This window comes from Anolis carolinensis, chromosome X (assembly GCF_035594765.1).
Source record: "Anolis carolinensis isolate JA03-04 chromosome X, rAnoCar3.1.pri, whole genome shotgun sequence".
Classification (NCBI taxonomy): Eukaryota; Metazoa; Chordata; class Lepidosauria; order Squamata; family Dactyloidae; genus Anolis; species Anolis carolinensis.
Genome location: NC_085847.1, coordinates 1,764,497 through 1,775,947, shown reverse-complemented (window position 1 = coordinate 1,775,947; position 11,451 = coordinate 1,764,497). Strand labels below are relative to the sequence as shown.

General features: G+C 42.2%; 1 protein-coding gene across 2 annotated transcripts in view; it reads left to right on the top strand.

Annotated features, from left to right (window-relative positions):
• brap (BRCA1 associated protein) overlaps nt 1–11,451 on the top strand; it is a 61,551-nt gene that overhangs the window by 40,178 nt on the left and 9,922 nt on the right. Inside the window, exons 1-5 of one of the 2 annotated variants that reach the window (XM_062958393.1) lie at nt 14–228; nt 6,714–6,875; nt 6,994–7,198; nt 9,368–9,557; nt 11,326–11,439. In XM_062958393.1, the coding sequence (XP_062814463.1) occupies nt 147–228; nt 6,714–6,875; nt 6,994–7,198; nt 9,368–9,557; nt 11,326–11,439 (753 nt within the window). In that variant the 5' untranslated portion in view covers nt 14–146. Of the gene's footprint in view, nt 1–13; nt 229–6,713; nt 6,876–6,993; nt 7,199–9,367; nt 9,558–11,325; nt 11,440–11,451 lie in introns of those variants that run through there. The other variant, XM_062958392.1, reaches the window with a different exon arrangement.

Sequence of the window (11,451 nt, the reverse complement as noted above, 5' to 3'; positions counted from 1 at the left end):
CCCGCCCTCGCGGAGTCAAAGTTCGTGGGGCCAGGAGGAGGAAGAGGCGGAAGTGGCTCACAATCGCGGGGCAGAGAGTGGTGGTGGTGGTCCCGGTCCCAAGCCGCGGGGCCCGCCGCTCCGGGCGCCCTCCGCTGGCGGGCCCTATGAGTGTGTCGCTGGTGGTGCTGCGCCTCGAGCTGGCCGAGAGCTCGCCCCTGCCCGGCGGATTCCCCTACAGCGCCGCCGGTGAGCGAGGGAGGGGAGGGGAGGGGGAGGGGATTGTTGTTTGTCCTCAGTTTCCCTGGCTTCTGGGAGGAGAGGGAATTCTGGGAATTGTAGTGCAGTGGATCAGCTACAAGGCATAGATCTCTCTATATCAGGCAGGGGCAAATTTCAGCCCTGTAAGTGTTTTGGACTTCAACTCCCAGCATTCCTGACAGCCTCAGGCCCTTTCCTTTTCCCCCTCAGCCGCTTAAGCTGAGGCTGTCAGGAATGCTGGGAGTTGAAGTCCAAAACACTTACAGGGCTGAAATTTGCCCCATGCCTTTTATCTATATATATAAAAGAGTGATGGCATCACGGCGACCGACAAAACAACAAAACTACAGGCCCCCCAACTTCGAAATTTGACAACACAACCCATCATCCACGCCTCTAGGTTGATACAACAAAAAGAAAAGAAAAATAAAGTCCTAATTAGAGGGAGAGGAATAATTGCTTTTATCCAATTGCTGCCAGTTAGAAGGCTAAGCTCCTCCAACTTGGTCTCCGAGCAACCCAATAAAAAATAATAATAAACACTAAAAAATAATTAAAAACACTAAAAAAAATAGTACAATAAAATACTATAATAACAGAAAATAACTAAAAATAATACAAGAAAATAATAAAATATAATAAATAAAAATATAACTTACAATAAAATTAATAAAAAATGGCAAATAACCTCAAATAAAAATTACGCAACAATTTTTAACCAATACCACCACCACCTTGCCACAGCAATGCGTGGCCGGGCACAGCTAGTATCTTATATGGGTCAACAACAACTGCCTTTCCAAGTGATGTCAGCCAGTGTGTTGTCGAAGGCTTTCATGGCCGGGATCACAGGGTTGTTGTATGTCTTTCGGGCTGTGTGGCCATGTTCCAGAAGCATTCTCTCCTGACGTTTCGCCCACATCTATGGCAGGCATCCTCAGAGGCTGTGATGTCAGGCAGGCTCCCTTCCTTCTGTCCTTCCGTAGGAAAGTGAAGACCTGGCTGTGGGATTAATAACAGCAGCATCAACTACAGTAATAATAATAATAATAATAATAATAATAATAAAACTTTATTTATACCCCGCCACCATCTCCCCAACGGGGACTCGGGGCGGCTAACATGGGGCCATGCCCAGAGCAATACAATATAACAAAATATAAAACAACATAACATAGCACCATTAAAAATACAATAAATGCATCAACATCAAGAAATCAAAAAACAGTAAAACAAGGGCAGGCCACGTGAACACAAAGATAAAACCTGGGGTGAGAGGGACGTTCTGGATTATCCAACGCATTTTTGTAGTCAATGTTTTCAATACATCGTGATATTTTGGTGCTAAATTTGTAAATATGTAGCATTCCTGCATATTGAACTACTTTTTCTGCCAAATTTGTTGTATAACATGGTGTTTTGGTGCTTAATTTGTAAAATCATAACCTAATTTGATGTTTAATAGGCTTCTTATAATCTCTCCTTATTATCCAACATATTCGCTTATCCAACGTTCTGCCGGCCCGTTTATGTTGGATAAGTGAGACTCTACTGTATTACCATCCTCGAACTCAATGACAGAACAGTTATCAGACTCGAAAGGCACCAATTGTGTATTTATATCCATATTTTTTATCCGTGTTTTAATGTATTTAATTTTAACGGCTTGAATTGTTTGTAATATTTTTATATTGTGTTTTGTTGTAAGCTGCCCTGGGTCCCCTATGGGCGAGAAGGGCGGGATATAAGTATTGTAATAAATAAATAAATAAGGGTTTGCTTTTCCCCTGACGTTAAGTCCGGTCGTGACCGACTCTGGTGGGTTGGTACTCATCTCCATTTCTAAGCTGAAGAGCCGGCGTTGTCCGTAGACTCCTCCAAGGTCATGTGGCCACTGGCATGACTGCATGGAGCACCGTTACCTTCCCGCCAGAGTGGTACCTATTTACTCACATTGGCATGTTTTCGAACTGCTAGGTTGGCAGGAGCTGGGGCTAACAGCAGGCGCTCATTCCGCTTCCGGGATTTGAACCTGCGACCTTTCGGTCTGCAAGTTCAGCAGCTCAGTGCTTTAACACACTGTGCCACCGGGGCTCCTTAAATAATAAAATATATAAGCTTTAATACAAATAAACAAGTTTAAAAACAGCTTCTGGACTCTTGGACCAGTTCTTAAACACACTTCCTGTATTCCAAGTAGACTGGAACGTACTTAGTCCTAATCATTTTTTTTAATACTGGTTTTAAACCACTTCATTGGATGTGTTGCAATAGCAGATTCCCAGGTTAGCTTAGTGTTTATACCTTTTTTTGTTATTTAATGTTTATTTTACTTAAGTGATATTTGCCTTTACTGTTCTAATGTAGCATAAATCCTATGTAAAATCATACTACATATTTTTGACATTAATGAAATCTGAAATACAGTAGAGTCTCACTTATCCATGCCTCGCTTATCCAAGGTTCTGGATTATCCAATGTATTTTGTAGTCAATGTTTTCAATATATCATGATATTTTGGTGCTAAAATAATAAATACAGTAATTACAACATAACATTACTGTGCATTGAACTACTTTTTCTGTCAAATTTGTTGTCTAACATGATGTTTTTAATTTGTTGTCTAACATGATGGTGCTTAATTTGTAAAATCATTACCTAATTTGATGTTTAATAGGCTTTTCCTTAAACCCTCCTTATTATCCAAGATATTCAATTATCCAAGGTTTTGCCGGCCCGTTTAATTTGGATAAGTGAGACTCTACTGTAGACTGGAACATACTTAGTCCTAATATTTTTTATATACTGGTTTTAAACCACTTTATTGGATGTGTTGCAATAGCAGATTCCCAGATTAGCTTAGTGTTTATACCTTATTTTATTATTTTATTTTATTTTGGTTATTTAATATTTAATGTTTATTTTACTTAAGTGATATTTGCCTTTACTGTTCTAATGTAGCATAAATCCTATGTAAAATCATACTACGTATTTTTGACATTAATGAAATCTGAAATACAGTAGAGTATTACAACGGGGACTCAGGATGGCTTGCAAGTTATCTATATATACTATATATATATATACACACACACACACACACACACACCAGTCAAGGTGGTCCCAGTGGTGATCGGCACACTGGGTGCACTGCCTAAAGATCTTGGCCTGCACTTAAACACAATTGGCGCTGACAAAATTACCACCTGCCAGCTACAGAAGGCCACCTTACTGGGATCTGCATGAATTATTCACCAATACATCACACAGTCCTAGACACTTGTGATCCAATACAACAGCCAGCAGAGTGACTGCTGTGGACTCATCTTGTTGTGTTTCAAATAATAACTTTATTTGTATTCCGCCCTATCTCCCCAAAGGGACTCAGGGAGGATTCCAACATACAATGGCAAACATTCGATGCCTCCATAAACAAATACTGACACAAAATCCCAGAGAAATCCCCCATATGAAAATAACATTAAAACCTAACCTCAAAGCATAACAGGCTTTACAGGCAGTCACCAGGTTACAAACAAAATCAGTTGTGTAGGTTTGTTCTTAAGTTGAATTTGTCTGGGACGTGTTTTGAAGTGTCACTCCATCTAAATGTGTATATTTGTTTAGTTTTGGATCACATAGTGAAGGGCAAACACCCCCGTGGGGTTTCCTTTGCTATCTGTGCCCCTGTTCAGAAGATTTCACCCCACTTTCTGTCCCTGTGATCATTGGATTTTGACAAATTTAGCTTGTGGAAACAAGGATCAGTGATAGAGCTTCAATCGAGACATCTTTTCCCCATGATAATAACAATAATAATAATACTTTATTTCTAAACTGCCCTCTCTCCCCAGAGAGACTCAGAGAGGTTAACATACATAAAAACTGCAAACATTCAATGCTACAACTACTTCACTTAATATCAAAAGTATAAAATGACAATAACATACTCATTATAATAAGAATTCCAAATTAGAAAAAAAACAATAAATTTAAACTCTTCCAGGAGTGGATTTTCCTGCTGAGGGGTAGACTTCTCTCACTTCCTGTTGTCTCACCCCCGTTCTTAACTGTGAATTGTTTGCAAGTCGGATGTTTGTAACTCGTAGACTGCCTTTCCATACAAACATAGGTAGGCACATACATAGATGCATACATATTTTGACTTTTATTTATGTAGATTATTATATATATAGCAGCTTTTTTCAACTTGGTGGATTTTGGATGTGTCATAAAGCAATCTCTCTTGTCCAGGGATAATGAGAGGCGGAGTCTCACCTAACTGGAAAGGTTTCTGGCTGGAGAAAGGGGATTTAACATCCTGTGGGGGACTCTGTTTATGGTGTTATGGTGTTATATGACGCACATAAGGCCAGGCTAGTGTTCTCCCTGGTCTCATTGTGTTCATCTCATTTGTATGTCTTCAATTTGCTGTGAGCTGACGCTGGTGGCTCTTTCCCTTGAACAAAACAAACGAGTCAAGCCGTGGCGCAACTCAGAAAAAGGATAAATGGCGGAGCAGCCGGAGGTTACTTTGGCTAGCATTGTGTGCCTTGAATTTGTCTCTGGCTCGGTGACCCTACGACAAACCCACGGCTGTGTTTTCTAGTCTCGGTTTGCCTTTGCTTCTCTCCAAGACGGAGTGAGAGTGTGGTTTGCCCAGGATTGTTCCGTGGGCTTTTAAGGACAGGCGGGGTGTTGGATTCTGGCCTCCGGAGTGGCAATCCACCACTTAAGCCACTGCCTTGGTATTTAGGCAAAATTGCTATGTGTGCTTTAAAATCAGGTTGATAGAATGGCTTCCAGGGTTTTCTGTTGTGAAGCGACTGCCTAATGTATCGAGGAAAGCATAACCAAATTGCATGCTTTAGACAAAAGGTGCTTGGATGGTGGCTGGAGGAAGGCTCTTCTCTACCAGAAATTGCTGTTTGAAATATGTAGTATTGATCAAGCAGAAATAGTGGTTAGTGTTACTATTAGCATCAGATATGTCACTTGCTCCTGAGACCATTGAAACAGCTTTGCGGCTCCCACATATATTACATTTCAGTTTCAAAAGCCTCGGCCAGAATGGCCCATAGTCAGGCATTCTGGGAGTTGAAATCCAAAGTGATGAAAATTAAGAAGCACGGCCTTAAACAGGTGTCTGTGCTGGTAGTTCTTTCTCCTGATTCGGTCTTCCCTGCCCTCAGTTGCTGAAGTTACTGTGACTAATCTATTATAAATGGGGTTAAATCCACGATGAGTTGATAGGCTACAATTACTGTTACTGTGCATGATGTGTTGGGGTTGCATGGAGAAAGCAAATGGGTTTCTTTACCCAAAGTTCTTAGGCCCTCTTTATATAAAGAGATGTCTTATTTCTGTGTTGTGCTACAGACACCAATCCAGGGGAGGCTGTTTCATAACAAACACAAACACCATAAGAGCCATTCAAGAAAGCAGAGTAACACTTTAGGGTGTGGGCTTTATGGCAAACATTGATAATGGATGTGTCCAAGTACAGCAAAGATGGCCCGGTTTTCTTCAGTATCAAGCTCAATGACAGAAGAAGTGGGTGGGACAGAAAGCTGATTTCTGAGTTCCAAACATTGCCTACTTCAGTCTTCAACTAGATCCCTTTGTTAGTTTGTGTCGTCATTAAAAGGGGGAAAGTGTGTGAGGAAGATTAACAAGACCTTTAAGACTAACTGGTTTACTTTAACATGAGCTTTCATAGATACAATCCACTCCTGCAGGCAGACAGTAGAGTGATAGTAAAGCCACAGGTGTGGACTCCCAGCAAAAGGACCTCTTGGTAAGCGGATTTGTTGCTTCCACATTCACCGCAGTACTAATATACCAGATACTTGAAAGACCTGTATTATTTTACATAGCCCTCTGGAGATTTATGCCTGTAGCTATAATGTCACCCCAAGGAGACTGATATCAGCAAGCGTTTAAGGTGCAGCTGCTAGATTCACTTTGGCCTCACCATGTTTCTTTTCTTTGTCTGTACAAGTCACAGTGTGTTACAAACTATTGATAACATTCAAGAGTAGCAACAGTGGGCTGGGGAAAGCACTAGAAACAGAGGAGGAGAACATACCATGCTTTTCCATAGCAAAGTTAAACGAAACTCAACCTTTATTCATTATTCTAAGAAGAAAAGCCCAGATGCCTCTGTGTCGCTGGCTATAGCGAGTCTCTGTAATGGTGAGCTCCCTGATGTTACTTGTATTCCTCCAATTTAGTTTAAAAGTGATGCTTAAGAGGTACTAAACTGGGTCATAGATAATGCTCAAGTGATATGAGTATGGAGTGCTGAGGAAGAGAGGAGATGGAAAAAAAAACCTTCAATGAATTAATAGCACTGATGCGGTTTTAATTGACTTCCGCCACTCAGGTTTTGCAGGTCTCGTCTGGCTGTGATTGTTTTGCTCTTGAGTCTGTAAGTACCTATTCTAATGGCATGAATCACTGTTTCCGCTTAGCCACTGAAATGTCTGATGAGGAAATCCAGGAGAAATCACTAGCCGTCGCCACAGCCTCCTTGGAAGGAAAAGCGGCCGTGGAAAGAGCTTCCTTGATTCACCAGCACATCGGTCGCAGGGAAATGACAGATATGATCATTGAGACCCTCAAGCCTGATGCAGGTATGTATGAAAAGTTACGTTGCGCTCGTAAACAGAACACGTGCCTTGGAAATTGCACCTCTGCAAAATTGATGAAAGTGACCCAATTTCTAACCTGCGCACTTCTGGCTTCCTAAAGCAGATGAAGTGAAAGTGGCGATGGAACAAGTCAAAGCTTCCGAGGCTTCCTCCACAGAGGACCGAGGCAAACGCGAGGGCAAAAGCACCAGCCTTGGGACTATGCCGGATTCCCCTTCCAAGCAGCTGCCAGACCAGATTTCTTTCTTCAGTGGCAACCCGTCTGTTGAAATAGTCCATGGCATCATGCATCTCTACAAGACAAAGTAAGACAAAAGTGCCTTGCCTCTTTTTACAGCATCAGGGGATTCTGTGGTTGTGAAACTCCTTTGTGGACAGAGCCATTAATTCAGTGGTTGGGCCTTCTGCCTTGTGGGGAGACTGTTCAAAGTTCAGTCCCTGGCATCTCGAGGCCAAAAGAGTCCACAGGAGAGGCCTGGAAAGACTTCTCTCTGCCTAAGAGCCAGGAGAGAGGCTGCCTACCAGAGTAGACAGGCGTAGGATGAATGGTGGACTCGTTTTAGATCAGTAGTTCCCAGCCTTTGGGCCTCCGGGTGTTTTGGACTTCATCTCCCACAGTTCCTAGGAGTTGGTAAACTGGCTGGGATTTCTGGGAGTTGAAGTCCAAAACACCTAATTGGATGTCTGTGGTGGAGGCTCCTTCTTTGGAGGCTTTTAAGCAGAGGCTGGATGGCCATCTGTCGGGGGTGCTTTGAATGAGATTTTCCTGCTTCTTGCAGCAGGTTGGACTGGATGGCCCATGAGGTCTCTTCCAACCCTACGATTCTATGAAACACTATTTTAGATGACCCTTCTCTGGATTCACCTTTTCAAGCAAGACTTCTGTTCAGGAGTTCCTTAGGAAGAAGTGACTCTTTGACTGATTTTAGTTTGTTATTATCCCATTGTTGAGCAGTGATCTTGTGACTTGCTTTAAGGACTGTGATGTCTGCAGTTGAAGAGTTGTGTCCTATGTTTTTTAGGTTGTGGGCGTTATTTAATTTCCTTCAAAAACAGTCTCCAATAATAACAACAACAACAACAACAACACACAGTCCTAAACACTTGGGAAGTGTTTGACTTGTGATTTTGTGATACGAAATCCAGCATATATATCTCGTTGGCTGTGTCATACTGTGTCCTTGTGTCAATAGTAATAATAATACTTTATTTGTACCCTGCCCTATCTCCCCGAGGCGACTCAGGGTCAGTTTCCAACAAAAGTAACAAAATTGCAAACATTCAATGCCGAAAACAGACAATGATAAATCAAATCAAAACAATTTCAAAATAAATTTATAAAACTAAATAAAAAATAATACCTAATTGAACTTAAATAAACAAACAATTGCCGCAGGCTGAAGTAGGTATCCAATATCTAAGCGAGTAGATAGATAGATAGATAGATAGATAGATAGATAGATAGATAGATAGATAGATAAAGCTGTACTAGTTTTCCTCCTCTTCATATACTAAGGTGCTTAAATGAGTTTTAAATGCTTTTTAAAGGAGAGGAGGGTGGGGCAGTTTTTATTTCTTTAGGGAGGGAGTTCCAGATGATAGTGGACTTGGGATTTCTTCAGTTGGAGATGTTTGTGGAACATTCTCAGGTGTAGATTCTGGTAAATTTTAGGGCAGAGAGAGCAACCTTTGAATTAAAATGAGACCAGGAGTGTTTAGACATCCAGTTGTGAAAATGGGTTTGGATTAAATAGCTCTTCAACACATTTAAAGTTTGAATCACAGTTCCAAGAAGTTTCCAGAAACAGTAACTTGTGCTTAGGGCCTGAGGATCATAGGCAGAATTGGTAGGGCCCCTCTTCTGCTCTGCGTGCATCAAAAATGTGTCCTTGCTTGTGTTTGTAGGATAATGGGAATGGTAGTCCAACAAATCTGGAGAGCACCAGCTTTGTTGAGGCTCTTAGCTCCTTTCCTATTAGGTGTAGAGCCTATGACTGATCTTTTTGCACTTTTGTCCCAGTTTTTTTGGAGCCAACCCAGGATTTTATCAGTATATTTATTGTATGTGACCTCATTTGTTTTATGATTTGTTTTATTGTTGATTGACTTGTTTTATTGCTATGTTTTTATATTGTCTGATGTCTGGGCTTGGCCCCATGTAAGTTGCCCCTTCGAGGAGATGGGGTGGGGTATAAAAATAAATTATTATTATTATTATTATTTTGAGAAAACAGTCACATTTTCCTGTGATATAGTTTAAACACCATTGGAGTGATAACAGTTGCAGGTAACCAAGCTTGGTATGGTTTGCTACCCCATAAGAAATGGATCAGTGGTTCTTCTCAGCCAGGAAGCAACAGACGCATGATAATAACATATTTTTTGGTTGCATCCTTCAATGCAAAATATCTCTTTGGAGTCTTACGCTTCAGAATGGACACTTTCTTGACTCTCCTCTTTTTTTCCTCATGCAGCAAGATGACCTCCTTGAAGGAAGACGTGCGGCGCAGTGCCATGCTGTGTGTTCTTACAGTCCCAGCCACCATGACCAGCCACGACCTCATGAAGTTTGTGGCTTCCTTCTACGATGTCATTGAGCACATGAAGATCATCCGGGACTCCACCCCAAACCAATACATGGCCCTGATCAAGTTCAGCACACAGGTAAAGACAACAACATGCCTGGCTGGTTTGGTGGAAAGAAACCTCCTTCCCCACCTCATATCTTTTGTGGGGCCTTGGGTTTCTACACTTCACATGTTCCTTATGTCAGATTGTTTGGAGGGAACTCAGGGCTAGGAGATTGAAGTCTAAGTCTCCAGTTGGTTTCAAAGCTCACTTTGGACTAGCTCATCTCGCCTGTTTCATAGGGTTGCTGAGAGGATAAGATGGTGTGTTAGGTCTGTGCTTCTTTACACTCCTTGGGGAAGGGAGAGCCTGGCTCTTACAGGAAAACACCGCTCTTCTTGTCAGCCCTTCTGTTCCCAAGGCATTCAGCTCCATATCCAGTTGCTGATTGAAACCATCTGATTTCCTGCTCCAAATGGCCCTGAAATGAAATTACGGGAGGCGGCCGGAACCATTTCCAGTTGTCTGTATGATTGAGTTTAGATGTTTGGAAGGCTGTGATGTGTGTGATCTTTGCTGATCGCTACAGTGATAAAAAGCAAGGCACCAGGAGATAATTTCTGGTGAGGTGTTGAGGAAATTCACTGAAATTCACTGAACAAGTGGAATTGTATCTTCAGGGGTGCAGTGGGGCCCCTGTTTGGCAAACACTAGGTAGGTAGGAGCCTTGAAAACATGTAGGTGGTTGTTAACTGCATTCTGGTACCTGGGAGTACTTACTTACTTAGGCGATCCCTCGTTGTCCGAATATGATGGCCTTCCAAGTGCAGTGTCTTGGTGGTGGATATGTAGGTGACTGTAGAGCCCTATTCTTGACCTACATCTTCTTCCACAGTGAGGACATCGGTTTTCAGGGTTGGCTTGACGTGCCTTCTTCCTCTTGGCATGTTTCTCCCTTTCGCCCTCCATTTGTGCCTCTTTAAATTCCACAGCACTGCTGGTCACAGCTGACCTCCAATTGGAGCATTCAGAGGCCAGAGCTTCTCAGTTCTCGGTGTCTATACCACCGTTTTTGAGGTTGGCTTTAAGCCCGTTCTTTAAATCTCTTTTCCTGTCTACTGACATTCCGTTTTCCGTTCTTGAGTTAGGAGTATAGTAACTGCTTTGGTCATCGGGCATTTGGACAATGTGGCCAGTCCAGTGGAGTTGATGATGTAGGAACATTGCTTCAATGCTGGTGGTCTTTGCTTCTTCCAACACACTGACATTTGTCCGCCTGTCTTCCCAAGAGATTTGCAGGATTTTTCGGATGCAATACTGATGGAATCGTTCTAGAAGTTGAGTGTGACGTCTGTAGACAGTCCACATTTTGTAGATGTATAACAGGGTTGCGAGGGGATAGCTTTATAAAGAAGCACCTTGGTATCCCTACGGATGTCCCGTTCCTCAAACACTCTTTGCTTCATTCGGTAGAATGCTGCACTCGCAGAGCTGAAGCGGTATTGTATTCTAGTGCCAATGTTGACTTTTGTGGAGAGGTGGCTGCCAAGGGAGCAGAATTGGTCAACATTTTGTAACGTTACACCATTAAGCTGTATTTCTGGCATTGCAGAGGAATTGCCCGATGCGTGCTGGAAGAGCACTTTGGTTATCTTGATGTTCAGTGAGAGGCTGAGCTTCTCGTATGCTTCTGCAAATGTGTTTAGAGTGGCTTGTACGTCTTCTTTTGAATGCGTACAGACTACATTATCATCGGCATATTGGAGTTCTATAACAGAACTACTTCAGTGGGTTTTTCCCATAACAGTCTATATCCTTTCCATCACAATTTCTCAATCTCTCTCTCTCTCTTTTTCACTTGTAGGCCGATGCAGATAGCTTTTACATGGCTTGCAACGGCCGGCAATTCAACTCCATAGAAGAGGATGTTTGTCAGCTGGTCTATGTGGAGAGAGCGGAAGTCTTCAAGTCAGAAGATGTAAGTGTCTAC